General features: G+C 36.6%; 2 protein-coding genes across 3 annotated transcripts; both read left to right on the top strand.

Moving 5' to 3' along the window:
• Window positions 1-3382: 3382 nt before the first annotated feature.
• On the top strand, window positions 3383-18055 carry LOC131428402 (CCHC-type zinc finger nucleic acid binding protein-like). 2 transcript variants are annotated; one of them, XM_058592336.1, is made up of 3 exons: window positions 3383-3535; window positions 3769-4052; window positions 15828-18055. In XM_058592336.1, exons 2-3 carry the CDS (start codon window positions 3827-3829, stop codon window positions 16076-16078), a joined length of 477 nt encoding a protein of 158 aa, XP_058448319.1. In that variant the 5' UTR covers window positions 3383-3535; window positions 3769-3826; the 3' UTR covers window positions 16079-18055. The 2 variants fall into 2 exon arrangements, with proteins under 2 accessions (XP_058448319.1, XP_058448320.1); XM_058592337.1 differs by having other exon boundaries at window positions 3423-3535; window positions 3766-4052.
• Window positions 16145-16690, top strand: LOC131429163 (homeobox protein 5-like). Its single transcript, XM_058593210.1, has one exon. It carries the CDS (start codon window positions 16145-16147, stop codon window positions 16688-16690), a length of 546 nt encoding a protein of 181 aa, XP_058449193.1.
• Window positions 18056-18375: the final 320 nt, after the last annotated feature.

The raw sequence follows: 18375 nt of genomic DNA, 5'->3' as shown, positions 1-18375 counted from the left end.
TTCGAAAGTCTCAATTTCTTCTCCAGCTTTGAGGGATCAAACCACAGAGTATTTTAAAGAAAAATATCGGATAATATACCTTTCATCTGTATTCAACCAAAAACATACTGAAATTAGACTGATGAAAAATGAAGGAAAATTTGTGAGAAAAATTTACTCAAAGAAACAGTCACTATCTCCTGATTTTAATTGTTTCAGTCAACTTTGAGTGTGATGAAACATAACTCAGAATGCAACCCCATCGTTCAGAACTCCGTACATGTTGAAACTATACATTGTCGCTGTGTAGATAAAACCCGATTTTCACAACTTGGCTCGAGTGTCATATAAAAAGTTGCACTAAGTCGTGACTGCAGAGAGGTGCTGTATGCTGGTAGTCCAAATATGTGCTCGTTTGTGTGGATATTCACTGCATTGCAATTCCTTAATAATTTTGGTTCACCGATGAACGATGGGGTTGCATAAAACGCTGTACTTACATAGTATCGTAATTTGAAACACTTCTAACTAGGTGATTTGAGGATGGGTTCATATTAGTGCCCGATGAACATTTGATTAGATTCTAACCGCAAATGACAGATTCGCTTTGTTTACTTTCTCTTTCGATTATTACGGTACTCGTAGCAATCCATCTCTCCAACTATTTGCAGAGAATAATAACTATGATATTATAATCTGCACTGAAAAAACAATCGAAAAATACAGAAATATTTCGTAATAATTGAATGAGAAAAAAAACAAAGAGAACGGTCATTTGCACTTAGGACCTAATTTAATGTTCATCGGGAAATAATATAAATCCATCTTCAAATCACCTAGTTAGAATCGTTTAATATCACGGTAATTCTGAGCCTAATCATCAAGATTCTACAACCAGTACGTTTGAAAGCATTTAACTCAAATAAGCATGGCAAAGGTATTTGCTATTTATAATGGGCACTCATAATAAATTAGATTAAATTGACTGATGTTTCTACGTGTCAATCAGATCACATCAACCAGCGATACTACTTTAAATTTCTACATATGGGTATTTTGGAAAGGGTTCGACGAGAAGGTTTCAAACATTGATGTTTCAAGTCACTATTAAACCCAAATTGGCGACTTCCACTTTATCGAGATTATTGCAAACTCTTACAATGTTATTTTTAGTGCGGGTATGACGAATTGGTTTCAAAAAGTAATGTTTTGAGCTATTTTCATATCTAAGATGGCGACTATCTGTGTTGTCAAGTAGGATTTGATAATTGGTGTCAACAAATCAAGGGAATTGTATGGGTGCGCAGTGCTGCTATTTTGACGCGCACGAATTTGACATTTCTCTTCCCTTCTCCTATGAACGAGATTCGATGCGGACTCGCCTGAGGGCGCCATGCTTGCTAAAAAAGGTGTTGCCAATGATTTGTTCGGGAAATGCGAGAGCTTGTTAATATTATGTCTTTGATCATTCTCAATTTAAAATTTCTGTAGTTTTCGAAAGAAATAAACCACAATACATAAGTGATGAGAAGTAGATCCGTAGAGAAAGCAGAAATCCATAGATATGCATCAGCGTTGGAAGTTTTCTTACAGGCTTGTCGGAAACACCATTCTGTTGTGGACTTAACGTACGACCAAATACAAAATATAATACGGAATACTCCGACGATTTTTCGAGGACACGTTTTATGATATGCGGTACACTGTCATGTTACACTGTAATAGTGACAGTGTACTTTTATGAACCTAAACGCCGTCTAACATTCAGGACTCGACGAGAATTGAGAGTATTAAAAAGCAAAATACTGATGCGGTTAATGTTGTATTCTACGTAGCCGAGTTGGTAGCTACAAACTCACGGTAGGAATTACAGAAAGATGTATAGCTAGGGAAATATCTAAGTGCCGATACACACTTAAATCAGGAGTGACCAGAAATCTTAGAGCACCTTTTGGTTCTCACGCGCGAATCAGCCTGCACGTAGGTGCATCTAATCGGAGCGATATAAATCACAACCAGAATACAGAATCGAACAAACCAAAATTCTAGCACCAATAACGATGATTAGTGTGCAGACCCCGGAACTGCTCCAATGCGGTGAGTTAATGCGAATTCCACCACTTTCGTTAAATCGAATGAACGGTTCATCAAGTAATTCTAAATGATTTACGGCTCATCACGCAATTCCTCTCAAGAAACAAAAAAAGTATTGGTTACCAACAGTGCAGATAGTTCATATGCGAGCGATTTACTGCAATAAAATTTGAATTCGAAATTATTTTTAACATTTTGAAGCGAAAATTGTTTTCTGATCATGACAAATAAAATAAACTATTCATTTAGCAACCTAGTGCATGCTTTGACGTCGTAGCGTTGCCAGATAATTTCTTTTTCAAAATTTCTAAACTGTCACGACGAAACAGAGAAGTGGGCTAGGGCAACTAGTTCATTTTGTGATTTTTAGGTATTATTATTTGTATTTGGTACGACTATTATTCAACGTTACCCAATAAAATGCATCAAACATAGCACCAGTAGCACTTGTCGTGAACAGAAATATCTATTTACTAACGGGAGTGGAAGTTCGTAAAAAAAACTTTTGTTCTCAATATTATTATGAATACTTCCAACTTATTATTATTATGAATAGGTTCTAACTTTCCCAAAATCCTAACATCAGCTTTAGAACCATGTATAGTTCACAATATTTGCCTATTTTTCCAATGATGAGTTTTAAAATTGCATTTTAAATGTCATTATGGTCGGTCGTGTCTTATACACAAGCCTGTAATTTTTCATTCCGTAGAATCACGTAGATTGTTCAACGATTGGTTAATTCACGTAAATTGAATGTGAGGATCCTATTAGTTTTAGAAGATGTTCGCAGAACATTCTTTTTCTAAAATATTTACTTAGACATTTGGAACCATATTTCTTGATCTTTCAAGTAATTTGAACGTGAACTTTTAGTTCAGTGTAGTCGGTGAACCAGTGCGTTGCAAAAACACTAGTTTCTGTATATGAGGACGCTCATCATCTGTCGAAATTGCCGGAAATCACGACTGTCAAAACCGGTCTACTAGTCGATGCATTTCATTTGTTTTGACCTCGACTTTGATGGCTATCTCGTTTTTTCGCGTGCTTCCCGATGCACCAAACAACCGGTCGAATGATAAAGAAGGGAGAGTGAGTGCAAACTCAGAGAATTGAAACGCCATCACTGTTAATAAAATTCATACCAGTGCTGGCAAATTAAGCCTTATAATTCTATCGATTCAATTTAATTCATGAGTTTTTATTTGTTTCTATCTCTAGTTAATATATTCATAGCTGGATAATATGCCGCGTCAATCGTCACTTAGAAAAATCACGATTTCTCATTAAAAAGGCATATTTGTTTTCCGCTTTTGAAAAATAAATTTGGCAACCCGTGACTTTCGACATTCACTTTCGTTGGTGAGCAATTGAAGACGTCGGCGAAAAAATAATACTAGTACAAGTGTGGAAGTGCTCTCTTGTGTGCGCCGCGAACGGTTTTTGCGGTCGGTTGAAAAAGGTAGAAATTCGTTTTGATTTGCTACAATTTATCAATAATCACGTGAAAAAACGTTTAGTCAATCTATTGCACTAAATTCAAAGTTCGAAATTCACAATTTAGAATGTTAAAATCGATAATTATGTTTTGCCGTGTGGGCTATGCAAAAATCGACATCTTGGTTTTGTGCGCCGTGCTTTTACATTTGGGCAATATAAAAAAAGTATGCTGATAATTTTTATTTTGTCCAGCAGAGTGGTGAGGAGAGGAGTTGTGACAGGTCCCGACGTTATCCAATAATCAGCGAGGAAAATGTCTGGAAATACGTGCTTCAAATGTGACCGGCCGGGACATTATGCCCGCGATTGCCAAAACGTCGGAGCGGGAGGTGGTGGCGGTGGTCGCCCTGGTGGACCCCGGGGAGATAGACGTGAATTCGGTGGAGCTGGCCGTCGTGAAAAGTGCTATAAATGCAACCAAATGGGTCACTTCGCACGTGACTGTAAGGAGGATCTGGACCGGTGCTACCGCTGTAACGGTAAGTATTCACATTTTTTTTCAAGAGCGATGTTTAAATTTTGTGAGTACGTGTTAACGCGTGTACGGTATGAAAATATTCAGTCATGTAGTACTTCGATGGTTTTAATTTCACAAAGTTCATATGCGATTGCGTTGTGGAATATGACATTTTCTGTTTGATGCTTTATGATTTACATAAAAATTGGTCGAAAAACAGAAACATGCAGCAAAGGAAACTGACCTGTCTATATGAAGTTGCATGTCGTTGATTGAAGGCAGATATCGTTAGTAAGTGCTGCCAGTTCTACAATCAAATTAAAAGTTACTACTTTGTGTTCAACTCTAGCGGCCCTTACAAGATCACTCAGACAAAAGTAGTATTAAAAATCATAAGGCAAATCTTATGATGCATCAAAAATCACCATTTCGAATGATTAATATAAAAAAACATACATCTATTATAATGTTTATGACTGCAATATACATCTCGTCTATCACTATAATAGTTTTCATACGAACAACTTATCAGTTCCACGGTATATGAGAGAAGTTATGTTTGTCATACAAATTTCGCACAATTTTCCTAAAATTTTCGTATGAAAGGCTTTTTTATTGGAAATCCAATTTTCATGACTTCATAAGGCGGTCGTATGACTCGCATACAATAGTTTAAAAACCATTCGATATCATTATGAAATTCCATATGCTGTCTTTCGATTATTGTGACGCGATTATAAATGTTTTCATAGATTTACAATTCTGTTTGGAAGTCGAAGGTTTTGGTAATCATTTTAAACAATGAGTTCAGTGATAAACATAGATAACCGCTCAGTAATTCATAAAAGAGAAATAACACAAAGAGAATTTGTCACTTGCTCTTACGACCAGTGCAGTAAAACTTCATTCAATTCAATTGAAACCGAATGTAAAACACACTGACGCTCTCTCTACTGCAGTAAACTTCACACTCTGACACACACAACGTTCGATGACGTACCGAACCGGCAGCATTCAGTTTTTCAATCGATTCTCTTCAAATCAAAGCTCAGTTTAACCACCGTCAGTTGATCTCTTGAAGTAACAAAATATCTTTCAATAGTGTGAGAGCGGCCTTCAAATGAGGTTCATCTAAACATTCGAATTGGTTCAAGATAATAGATGAAATACAAGTCACGTAGCTGAAATATCAATTACAGAATGCACATAAATTCTGTATAAGATATTTAAAACGACGAATGTAACAATGAGAGATTCTCTTTGTTTACTTTCTCTTTCGATTATTACGGTACTGTTAGAGAAAGTTAACAAAGAGAATCTCTCATTGTTCCATTCGTCGTTTTGAACATTTTATACAGAATTAATAGTTTCCTCCTCAGATTTGAGTTTTAACACTTTACTACATTTATAATTCAATTCATTCAAACTTGCTCACTACCAAAAGCGAAGACAATGAAGCAGCTAGACTAATTCAAACGTGAAACTGAACAAGCAAAACCTCAAATGACTAGGTACGATTATTCAATTGGCGATGAATCCTGGGAGCTTCACTTAAAAACGGCAGTAAAAGTCATACGAATTTGTATCGATATGCTGACGGTCAGTGGCCATAAATTTCAATTTCATCTGATATTCGATTGAAAGTAAAATTTTACCGCACTGCTTACGACCATTTGAAACATCAACCGAGAATTAAAAATTGAACTGAAATCAAGATTGTTGGGATTTAACAAACAAAATAAATCATCACAGTTTTTGGGATTGTTTCTCTAGTCCTCGAAAAAACCGAATTGTTAAATAATTTCACAACGGCATATTACGAAGATATCCCGCTTTCACGTTTCACGTACAAAAGATACACATTTTTTTGTTAGCATGGCGCCCTCAGACGAGTCAACATCGAATCTCGTACACACAAGTAGGCGTGAGAAATGTAAAATCCATGCGCGCAAAATTAGCTGCGCTGCGCACGGTGTATAGAATTAACACTGGTGGCGAGGGTAGGTCGGTTTCGGCTGTGTTTGTAATTTTCTCACTAAGGCCGTGGACCATCTCCCGGATTATTTCAACTTTTAGTGAAAATTTGACAGTCAAGCAGTTGTTCGGAATTTTTTATAGGGGTGTTTTCTTAGATTGAAAGTATAAAAAGAAATCACGCAGAAGAAATTTTTACTAAATGTCGGAAATTAGATTTTTTTCTGTGTCGGAAAATAACTATCGAATTCTCAAAAATAACCATGGTTTCGAGCAGGGCTATTTTTGACAATGACAAAATAACCAGTCGATTGTCAAATATTAACTAAAAGTTAAAATAATTCGCGAGATGGTTCACTGCGTAAATTAAGTATGGTGTCGGGATTCACGCAAGTAAGCATCGGAACAAAACATGGCTCAAAATTCTATTTGAAAGCTAATATGTGGTGTTTTCGGGTAAGTAGTTTTATTTCTCGAAGTTATCTAGTAATAATAACTTTGTTCCCATAGCAACTGGACGCTACATGTTTACACTTTTCTTCCCCATACCCATCTGCTTTTTTCCCATACCCATCTGCTTAGCGGTTCAAGTTAAACTGATTTCTTCAATGTCCACCAAGAATATTGATAAAAATAATACAAATCTCATATTCTAAGACCTTTAGTTAGAGTGAGATCCATTGTCTCTGTTCGATATATTGACTTTAAGGTGTGCACTCTTACCAGCCGCTACCTAATTTTCGGTCAAAACCTACCCAAAATCAACTAAAGTTCAGCTCTCCAATTTTGGGTAAAGAGTGATGACCTCAAAATTTAGGTAAATGTAAGTTTATTACAAGTGTTATGTCATATCAAAGCACGCTACCCAGTTTTACCTATCAACTCAAAGTTTGAGTAGATAACTACCTAATTTTGGGTAGCTTATAGCTCGACAATGAGTGATTTCTCCTAAAAAATAGGTCGCGTCGCTGTAACAGCAGTATTGAACAGTTTTCGAGCTATTTTCCTGCGGTATTTTTTCAGTGGAAAGAGACTGAAAAAAACCTATTTTAATCCACCTAGTGGTGTAATGATGCCTTTCTCATATCAATCATACTTTCATATATAATAGTGCGATTCTTGAAAGAGTAACCGAAATCGGTTTGTTTGACCGTCTACTGATGAAAACTATCATTTGGAAAAGATTTTAGGTCGATTTAGAAAATTTTCAGTGATGGTATACAATTTTTAACCCACTTTACCCTATATTTTCGGATCCGGAAGTCGGATCCGCATGAAATTCAGGAATTACGTATGGGACCACAGGACCTTTCATTTGAATCTAAGTTTGTGAAAATTGGTCGCGCCATCTATGAGAAAAGTTAGAACACATATTTTCTTTTTTTTGCACATTTTACCCCATAACTCCCGAACCGTAAGTCGGATCCAAGTAATATTCAGGAATTTTTATGGGACTTCAAGACCTTTCATTTGAACCTAAGTTTGTGAAAATCGGTTCAGCCATCTCTGAGAAAAGTTAGTGCACTTATTTTCACTATTTTTTGCACATTTTACCCCATAATTCCGGAACCGGAAGTAGGATCCAAATAATATTCAGGAATTTTGTATGGGACTACAAGACCTTTCATTTGAACCTAAGTTTGTGAAAATCGGTTCAGCCATCTCTGAGAAAAGTTAGTGCACTTATTTTCACTATTTTTTGCACATTTTACCCCATAATTCCGGAACCGGAAGTCGGATCCAAATAATATTCAGGAATCTTGTATGGTACCACGAGACCTTTCATTTGAATCTAAGTTTGTGAAAATCGGTTCAGCCATCTCCGAGAAAAGTTAGTGCAAAAAAACGTTACATACACACATACGCACATACACACACACAGACATTTTGCGTACTCGACGAACTGAGTCGAATTGTATATGACACTCGGCCCTCCGGGCCTCGGTTCAAAAGTCAGTTTTCACAGTGATTGCATAACCTTTCTATATGAGAAAGGCAAAAACTGGAATTTTAGTGCAAACCCGGGAAAAATATAACTATTTCGAATATGAGTTAAAATTTTCAGCACCTTGATTTATTTTATTCAACAAGTGAAAAGTATGAGATAATATTCAATGTTACGTTTGAGTGAGATGTTCAGGCAAAGTGTTGAAACAACTTATTGTCCCATACAGGTTCTATGTTGGAAATTGGACCAATACTCCATGTCTCGTTCAACGATTTCTTAAGGGTTTACCAGTAGTTTTTAAAAGGAAAGCCTTGATATTACATTCCTCTTGTGGAATTTGATATTGTTTCAACTGACATCGGTGCCGATTCATGGTTCAAACATACGACAACTGGCTTATGAGATCAGTGCTCTATGCATTGAACCGCTAATCCGGGTTTTAGCAGCTTAAAATCAATAAAGCATTACAACTTTCTTAGTTGTTATCAATAACAGCACAATGAAATCTTACAATGAAAACTAACAATAATTTGGATGCTTCTCCTTGATTTTTGAAGTTTGAGAATAAGTTTACAAAACATTTGCAAAACTGCAAAGTCTCAAGGTAACATCGGGATCGTTTTTGATGAAATTATTATGAATTCTTAGCAACCTTGATGTTTTTGAGTTTGCTAATGATTGTAATAGTAATGTCATCTTGAGATAATCTTTCTGTTATGCTCTTATTTGCGTAAGGTATTGATTTCTATAGTACTCACAGAATTGAAAAAGTTGTCGACTTTGATTTTATCCTCCTTTTGCAGGGATATTCTTCTTTGGGAGCTGGAACAGGTTTCTGACGACTAGTGTTGCTGTATTGATGTCAGCCGATTTCTCAAAATAATCTCAGGTTTACATTGCTTCCGATATGAGATCTGTCTTCTAGCCGAGTAGTTCTAAAGTTGTAGAATATTTAACTTAATGAATTAATTATTGCTTCATTTGAAATACTGTGTGTTATTGGTAGATGATCTGAATCAATATCAGTTCACTGCGAATGTTTCATTTTTCCTCTAGATCCAGATCAATTGTATAAGGTTTCCTCATAGATGGTAAATTAGTTGGGCTATTCGAAAATAAGCTGGCTAAAAGCCAGTGGAGAGTTCGTTGTGAAAAACTCATACTTTCTAGTCATGGTTATTCCACGAGAGATACTTAGTCTGAATGCTCCACTCTTTAAAAAATGATCGATGTCTTGGGCGTTTTTGCAATACAGCAATGTTGTCGATTGTAGAAAACTTTGTAGAACAACGCATAATAAAAAAATCAAAATATATTTCTAGAGTACTGCTCATAGTCCTAAGCACATCGTAAAGTTTTATGACAGAACCGATACTGCCCTCTGATCTCATGCTCATGCTTGGTGGTATGTATGTGTGCATAGATTGAAATGTGTATAAACTCAATATTTCTGTTTCCCCTGTCCTTTGGCTCAGAAAGAAGAATGGAATCATGTTCTCTTTATCACCTCTGGGAGCCGCAAACGACGTGGACATCTACAGACTAACAGACAGGACACTCAAATTAGATTCTTCAATCATTTTAACGGTCATTTCGAATATTCCTTTATTTGTGACAGTACTCACATGTGTCATGATGGCGCCACGTTACCCTATCAAAAACATCGTGTCTGTCATCTAGACTGTGTTTATTTTTTTTTCATTTACCAACAGAGTTGCCATTCATACCGAATTACCTGTAATGTATTGATTTGTATACGTCCATGCGAATTTCATGCAGGATGTGCCTACTTCTCATCCTCCAACGCAATACAAATTCGAACCCGTTTTGTTACAATATTTACTTGCTTCTGGTCTGCCGCCACTTAATTTCGGGTGAAAACTACCAACACAATAAAAAATAGTCTAGATGAACAACGTTGAGTCAAATAAATGGTTACCTTCCAACATCGCGAAAAAGTTAAATATATTATCAACGTAATCCAATTATTTATTGTGACGATTCATTTTCAAATATTTTGATGAAATCAGGCATCCCTGCAAGCAGCTGATCGGTGTTGACAAACGAGGGGAAACCAACTAGTAAAAAAACTTGTGCATAACACAAGGGGTTTACAAATAGTAAATAGTTCGCGCAGTACAATATAGGTGGAAGTAGTTCATCACGAAAAATTATTTTTATAAGAATTTACTCATACTGTCATGTCTGTTAGTCTGTGCTACATCGTCCAAAGTCTGCACACCTAGTAGTTTGATTGCATGTTAAATGTAGCTCTCTTTTAGATTGCGTTTTATTTTCTATAACATTCGTTACTTTTATTCAGTTCCTTACAAATGCTACACTCACTCATCAATCATCATTCATATCCCACTACTAAAAAACCGACAAAGATAGAAAGAATCAGAGCAGATTAGAAAAGTTAGTGTTAGTATTCCAATCATTTCGATATCATTTCATTTTATTCTGAAAAACGGCGTATTGGCTTTTCGATCGAATATGGTTCGGTCGAATCCTAACAGATCGGCTGAAAAGTTACCATTTTCAGTTAGTACCAACCTTCAAAAGATACGTATATAAATTTGACAGCTGTCTGATTATTAGTTTGTGAGATATTGCATTTTGAGTGAAGCTACTTTTGTTATTGTGAAAAAATGGAAAAAAAGGAATTTCGTGTGTTGATGAAACACTACTTTTTGATGAAAAAAAGTGCCGCCGATACCAAAAAATGGCTTGATGAGTGTTATCCAGACTGCACCGGGCGAAGCAACAATTCGTAAGTGGTTTGCAAAATTTCGTACTGGTCATATGAGCACCGAAGACGATGAACGCAGTGGACGTCCAAAAGAGGCTGTTACCGATGAAAACGTGAAAAAAATCCACAAAATGATTTTCAATGACCGTAAAGTGAAGTTGATCGAGATAGCTGACACCCTAAAGATATCAAAGGAACGTGTTGGACATATTATTCACGAATATTTGGATATGAGAAAGCTTTGTGCAAAATGGGTGCCGCGTGAGCTCACAATCGATCAAAAACAACAACGAATTGATGATTCTGAGCAGTGTTTGGAGCTGTTATATCGAAATAAAACCGATTTTTTTCGTCGATATATCACAATGGACGAAATATGGCTCCATCACTTCACTCCGGAGTCCAATCGACAGTCAGCTGAGTGGACTGCCCGCGATGAACCGAACCCAAAGCGTGGAAAGACTCAACAATCGGCCGGTAAGGTTATGGCGTCTGTATTTTGGGATTCGCATGGTATAATTTTCATCGACTACCTTGAAAAGGGAAAAACCATCAACAGTGACTATTATATAGCGTTATTAGAGCGTTTGAAGGACGAAGTTTATAAAAAACGGCCTCATTTGAAGAAGAAAAAAGTTTTGTTTCATCAAGACAATGCACCGTGTCACAAGTCGATGAAAACCATGCTGAAATTGAACGAATTGGGCTTCGAATTGCTCTCTCATCCACCGTATTCTCCAGATTTGGCCCCCAGTGACTTTTTCCTGTTCTCAGACCTCAAGAGAATGCTCGCTGGTAAAAAAATTTAGAAGTAATGAAGAGGTAATCGCTGAAACTGAGGCCTATTTTGAGGCAAAGGACAAATCGTACTACAAAAATGGTATCGAAAAGTTGGAAGATCGCTATAATCGCTGTATCGCCTCTGATGGCAATTATGTTGAATAATAAAAACGAATTTTGTCAAAAAAATGTGTGTTTCTATTAACGGATACGAACTTTTCAGCCGAACTGTTTACTACCTTTGATTTTGCTAGCGTTATTAGGAATACAAATGAAATACGATCAGAAATACGATACGTCGTTATTCAGAATAAACGGCTATCCGCATTAGGCCGATCCCACCGATCCGAGCTCTCCGGTGTTGACTTTTTCTCTGCTTCGGCTATGGCTGATCTGCACATGCACACAGCTGCATGTGCAGCTCAGCCATAGCCGAAGCAGAAAAAAAGAAGACGCCGGAGAGCTCGGATCGGCCTAATGCGGACAGACTTTAAGGTGAAATGTAGCGTCATAAAATGCGCGCAAAATTTTATCCGCTTCAGTTGAACGAACCGTCGCACAAAGCGTACCAAGAAAAACGGACACATAGAAACAAGAACTTTTTTGAATGATTGAGCGCAGTGGGCTTACCTCTCGTTATATTGGCTTGTTAAAAAAACTGGACGTAATGGATTTTTGAATTCTTCACACTTTGAATATATGCTAATTCAATCGTTATTGTTTGTGATTACTCTTACACTAGAGCTACAAATCATGAGTAATTATGAATGATTAACATGAGGTTATATGTATATGTATTGGCTAACTTGCTAACCATGTATATGCCTGAGTTTAGTAGCAAGCATGGATTCTCCCTCAAAAGAACGATTGAAGACAAGAGAACATTCAAGTATTTTCAATATCTTTGCCAGTCGTTCACCAGGCCCTTCTCGCCGATGAGATAGCATTTACGTAAAAGTATTCACCATTAACTTTTTTTCGGAAGTGACTTTCGGAATTATATAGCGTGATGAGTCTAGAAATGTCTGTTTCAACGATAACGAACCGAAGACCAAACAGCCTCTGGCCTCCGGTGCCAGAAATCATCAATAGTTTAATAATTTCTTAGATTACATTATTGGAATACATTCCAATTATAACTAATAGTTCATCATACCATGCAGTTAAAATTATTTAATGAATCTTTTCTCAAGCCCATAATTGGGGCACGAAATTGAATATAAAGTTATTTCGTAGTTCCTTATTATTCAATCGATTTTGAAAGCAAATTCAAGCGTTGATTCATAATATTTGAAAAACCAATGAATTCCAATAAGTTTTCCATGCTGACTGGCTCGAAGCTGACCCTCAATGTTTATCACTTTGTTTGTATATCAGGTTAATGAACGATAATACTTGGCTTGTATTCATTTCATTCAGTAGCAATGTTGAAGTTTTAGTTTTGCTATAAAAATTGCTACAACCTAAAATAATACCTTTTTTACGATATTACACAGCCAAGCATTATTGCTTCAGCAATATCAATGCATTGAACTCAACAGAATTGGACATTATTAGCATTATAAATGACAGTTACTTAGAAAATACACGATTTCTTACAATACCCATTTTATTGTATTCACCTCGTTTTTATTTCAACACAAAACCCAATGCTGCATAAATTCGCGTCATTATTTTATATGTAATTTTTGCTCACGATATAATGCCACCGTGCATTTTTCACACCACCTCAATATGAAACAGCAGCGCGCAAGCAATAAAAAAAAATGCGGAAAAGTTTATGTAAACTTTTTCAAATTTCGGTTGTTTTAGCTAAAATTTTATAATTTTGAGTTGCATTTTTAGATTCTTTGTGAAATTCTGTTATAAACACTACTTTTCAGTTCTAAAATCATCCCGTGGAACGGAAAAGTTACCGTTTATACATTTCAAAAGCCAATTACGGCTCGGCAAAGCAAAATTTCAAAATTCTAAGAATACTTAGTTATGATAAATTTGATTTCGAAAACTTAAGTGTTTTTGGTTTTTCGAAAATCGGTCTAGTTTTTGAATAATTGATCAAAAACGCGATTTTCGCATTCCGCTACATTTCACCTTAAGGGTGTATATAGGAAAGCAGGGACAAGTACGAAGCGGATAACAATACGAAATTTTCCGAAGGTTCATCAACGAAGCCATTGAAAACAAAGAAGCAGTTGGTAGAATGACAAAATACCGGTACGATACAGACGCACGACCCAATCATTGGCTGGTTACCGGGTGAAGCAAATTTCCTACCCAAGTGACACATTTGTTGGTGTCGGTTGCGTTACGAGGGTTTCCTCCTTCTTTGTCGGTTTTTCTTTTTTGCACCATAGCCTATTTCGTCCGGTATGAAAAGCGTGGAGTCCTGTAACCCCCACCCTCGGCCAGGGAAGCCCATAAATGGATAAAACCAAATCAAGACTAGCCTCACTCAAATCACTGTAATTTGTGACCAAACGCGAATGACATGAAATATTTAAAGGTATCTTTTTATTAGAGCTGTGCGCCGATCAAAATTGTCAACATCGGCGGCTGAAACGTCTTTTTGACCAGCGGCGGCGGCGAATCGGCGTGACGCTATTTCCTGAAAACATCGGCGGCGCGATTCGGCGTAATCAATTATAAACATATTAAAAATTTCAATATTGATTCACACAGGACAATTTCTCTATCTTATTGTTTTGTCGACCTACAATCAAAGATCCTAATGTTTATGTGATCCATTAAAGCCAACGTAGTGAATAGAGATGGTAAAGGTTTCGAATGCATCGAATTAGAAGAGAAATTGAGATGAGTATAAGTGCGATTATTTGGAGATGGTTGACTATTGTTTAAATAAATATTTCATTCATATACAAAAGGTTTTTTTATTATGAGCAAGAAATATGAAGTTTTATTCGGAACTATTCATCAAATCGCTTTTTACATAGTTGATAATTATCATGTATAAAAATCGTTTTATCAACTCAAAAAATAAGTATATCTTTTTCGTACGTATGTAATTAACATAAAATCGATTTGGCGCTCAAATTCATTCAGATATCAAAAATAATATCAAATTAACAAATTCAAATTTTAATTACTTCACATTTGTAACGATTTCTTATAAAAACGGGTAAATTCATTTGAAAAGTCATAGTAGAAGTAGAAGAAAATGTTTTTACTTTGAGTTGGTAACGTTGATCTTAATTTATTGTGCGAAAACTAACGTTTATTTAGAATGGAGCATGAAACTTTGTTCAATACCATTTTTCAAATGCCCGGAAATAACAAATAAAGTATCCAAAATAAATGGTACTGGATCGCTAAACATTCTAGTACCCGAGAAATCAACACTACACTGGTTTCTAAAAAAAATGTTAATCCGAAGAAACCTAACATTATTTATTTTTTTCGGAAGAACCCTCCTTTTCTTGGTTCCATTTTTCATTTTCAGATGTCGCGACCGATAATGTTGCGATAATGTGCCAATAGCTCAAAACCTTTAAAATAAATACAGAAAATAGACTTTGAATCAAATGACATTGGCGTCGGTTGACAACGGTAGTACTGATTTTCAGTATAAGTAGGAGGAAAGTGACTGTACTGTAATTTTCAATGAGTTTTCATGAAAACTGTAAACAATTTTCCACATTGATAAAATCATTTTTTCGGCTGATGTAATATTATCGACGGCACGATTAAAATGGGATAACCGGCGCGCTGATCATCTTTTTCTTAAATTGGCGGCGTGTCGAAATTATCGGCGGCGGCGGCGTGGCGCGGCGGCGCACAGCTCTACTTTTTATGGTTGGTGCTTATGGAAAATAATACGGAATTTCCATAGGTATCGCCATCTATGTATCAGTCCCGATTGACCCACGAGATATATGCCGTTATAAAACTTGTTCATCTGCAGAACTTCTCTATGTCGAGGAGCATGTTCTCCTTCAGCAAGGTTGAATTTTTTTCTTAGTAAAAGTAGAATACTACTTTTTCTGAAGTTAATAACAATAGACCTTGGTTATGGAACCGATACAGTCGGAGCATTTTGTTCATCAGTTTTCTCATATCACAATTGCTTTATTGTTTACTACACTGTATTGTTTTGTCTGTTTTTTATCAAGATACATAAAGCAACTGGTAATAATCGTTCATAAATAGCCAAGAGCTTCTTGGAATCTGTACTTTCGTCTTCGACTTTTCAGTGTACAGTAGCTTAAAAAGAGCTGCGAGTGCCACTTAGCAGTTCCACTTTCAATTATCAATAGCCTTAAATTTGTTTTTCTAGACCGTGCTGCATTTATTTAATAAAATTTATTTTATTTTTTTCATTTCAGGAAGCGGTCACATCGCACGGGACTGCAGCCTGTCGCCGGATGACTCGTGCTGCTACAACTGCAACCAGAGTGGTCATCTGGCTCGAAACTGCCCGGAGAAGAGTGACAGGGATATGAATGTATCCTGCTACAACTGTAACAAGAGTGGTCACATTTCACGGAACTGTCCCACAGGGGACAAAAGCTGCTATAGTTGCGGCAAGATTGGCCACTTGAGTCGCGACTGCACAGAGAACAAGGGTCGCGATTAGAAGTCGGGTTATGCGTCGTCGTGGTGCACCAGCAGCAGCAACAGCAACAACAATAACAATATTAACATGAACAACAACAACAACAGCCACAGTAGCAGCAATAATAACAGCAGTTTGAACCACATCAATAACAACAGCGTTGGAGCAATAGCCGGTTACTATCGGTTGTCTTCGCTCCCGTCTCAACTAACAGTATCATCGACCGTGCAGCAGCAGGAACCACAAAAGCAGTTGTTCGGTGGACTGAATTCATTTCAGAACCATCCACACCATCAACTACCATCCCAAACCCTCCAGCAGCAACAATTCGCATTCGCCGAAGGTACATTGAAATCGGCGATCAGCAGCCAGCAACAACAACAAAAACAGACGAATGCACCGGCCTATCTAATGCAGACACAGCAAAAAAGCTATTACAACAGTGCATCGTCTCCGATCGGCGCCCATCTTGGTCACTATGCTGCAGCTGTTGCTACTGGCGGGGGCAATACGAGCGGTTGTTCGGTTACGACGGTAGGAAGTGTGTTAGGAGGTCATCCTGCAAGTACTACGGCGGTCGCTGCTGCCGCTGCTGCCACCCTTCACGCAAGCAAACCACGATTCAAATTATAATACTAAATGATGATAATAATTGCAAAAAAATAAAATTAAATGATGATTAATCACGAACGAGAAAAGAGAAAGGAACATTGATGAAATCAAAACCAACTTAGAAAGGAGTAGATTGATAACTGGAAAACGTACGAAAGAATATAGATGATTGATTCACTTTCACACAGTTAAACAGAAACAAAAACTCATATGCGTTTTATGCCATTTATTGTTTTTTCTTTTTTCATGTTCTTAACGGTACGAAGCGAAAGCATTGAAAAGATATACACAAACCTAATTCGTATGAAGAACTAAATAAATTAATTACCAGGAAAGCGAGAGCAACCCTTACATGGTTAAACTTGTTTTTTTTTTACTTTAGAAGGTTGAGGGTAACATTTCTGGTGCAGCATCAGACAAGGACAAGTTTGTTGTCAACTTAAATGTTTAATTTTTCAACCTACGTTTCGTGTTTTATATTAAACATTTAGAATTAAAGTTTTTCTTATCCCAACATAAAGAAAGCGGATTTTGTTTGAAGTTTTTTTTCTTTGTAATAACCTAAAACAAACTCATAGTCGAAAATATCAAAGCCAATCTGCTGAACAAACAAACGTGAACGATAGAAATACGTTTACTTACGTGCTTCTATCGAACTCGAGATACTGACATTTGCGAATTCCCATGCAGGACGCAACAATTTGTTCTACATTTTACTCGAGTGTGGTCGTTTGTTTGCATTAATTCATTTCTTACGCATGCAGCTTCCTGTGTTTTGTCATCGTCTGAAACAAAGTTCGCATCGCATAGAAAGGAAACAGCTTCTTAAAATCGCGTTATTGAAACAAATAGTAACGTAATGTAACGAAAAACTAAAAAAGAACTTTGCATATTAGTCTAACAACCAATATTTACTAAATAAAATCAATTGCAAATTACAAATCTTAACAAAAAACCAAAATCTATTCATAATTGAAAAGAGAACAAACATCTTCATGTTGATAAACGTCTATATATTGCAGAAAAGAAATGTAATCGTACAAAAAAAAAGAAGCAGACCAAACGAAGCAGCTAACGATTGTGGAAAAGCAAACCCGATAAACGTAAAACAAGGGAGAAGAACAAGATCTCACTTTTCCAGCTAACGAATTTCAGCAGGAGAGCTTGAAGAGCAGAAAAACGAGGGAGAAGAATACACACACGATTCACGTTTTGTTATTCTTTTTAAACTGTGATAACAGCCAAATCATGAAAAATCAGAAACAGTCAGACGGTTGGGACAACTAAATCGAAACTGAGTTTTACTTGTACTGAAATGCGGAAGATAGCCACAAAGCGGAAGGGAAGTTTAAGTTTTTTTTAAATAAATTAACAGTCACAAAAGTCCCTGATGGCGGTTAATGTTTTGATGAGAACATGCCTAACCGAAGATTTTTGAATGCAAATTAGGCATACCACTAAATGAATAGATTCAGAAAATAAAGTCTCGAGGCAATTTGGTTTGGTGCAAACTGTGTTCTTAGCCGTCCTCGCGTTTACCGTAGAAAAAACTGATACCACTAACAAAATGAGAGAACAGAACGCTGAGTTACTAAACAATAATGAAAAATGCCGATACGATATAGGAGGAGGAACTGTTGCATGTTATCGTTTTATGATAACATCGCCGCTCTGTTTGTTTATTTTTACTTTTTTATACAACACGA

Source organism: Malaya genurostris, chromosome 2, assembly GCF_030247185.1.
Source record: "Malaya genurostris strain Urasoe2022 chromosome 2, Malgen_1.1, whole genome shotgun sequence".
NCBI classification, from domain to species: domain Eukaryota; kingdom Metazoa; phylum Arthropoda; class Insecta; order Diptera; family Culicidae; genus Malaya; species Malaya genurostris.
Note: the sequence above shows the minus strand (reverse complement) of the source record. Positions and strands in the feature narration are given on the sequence as shown.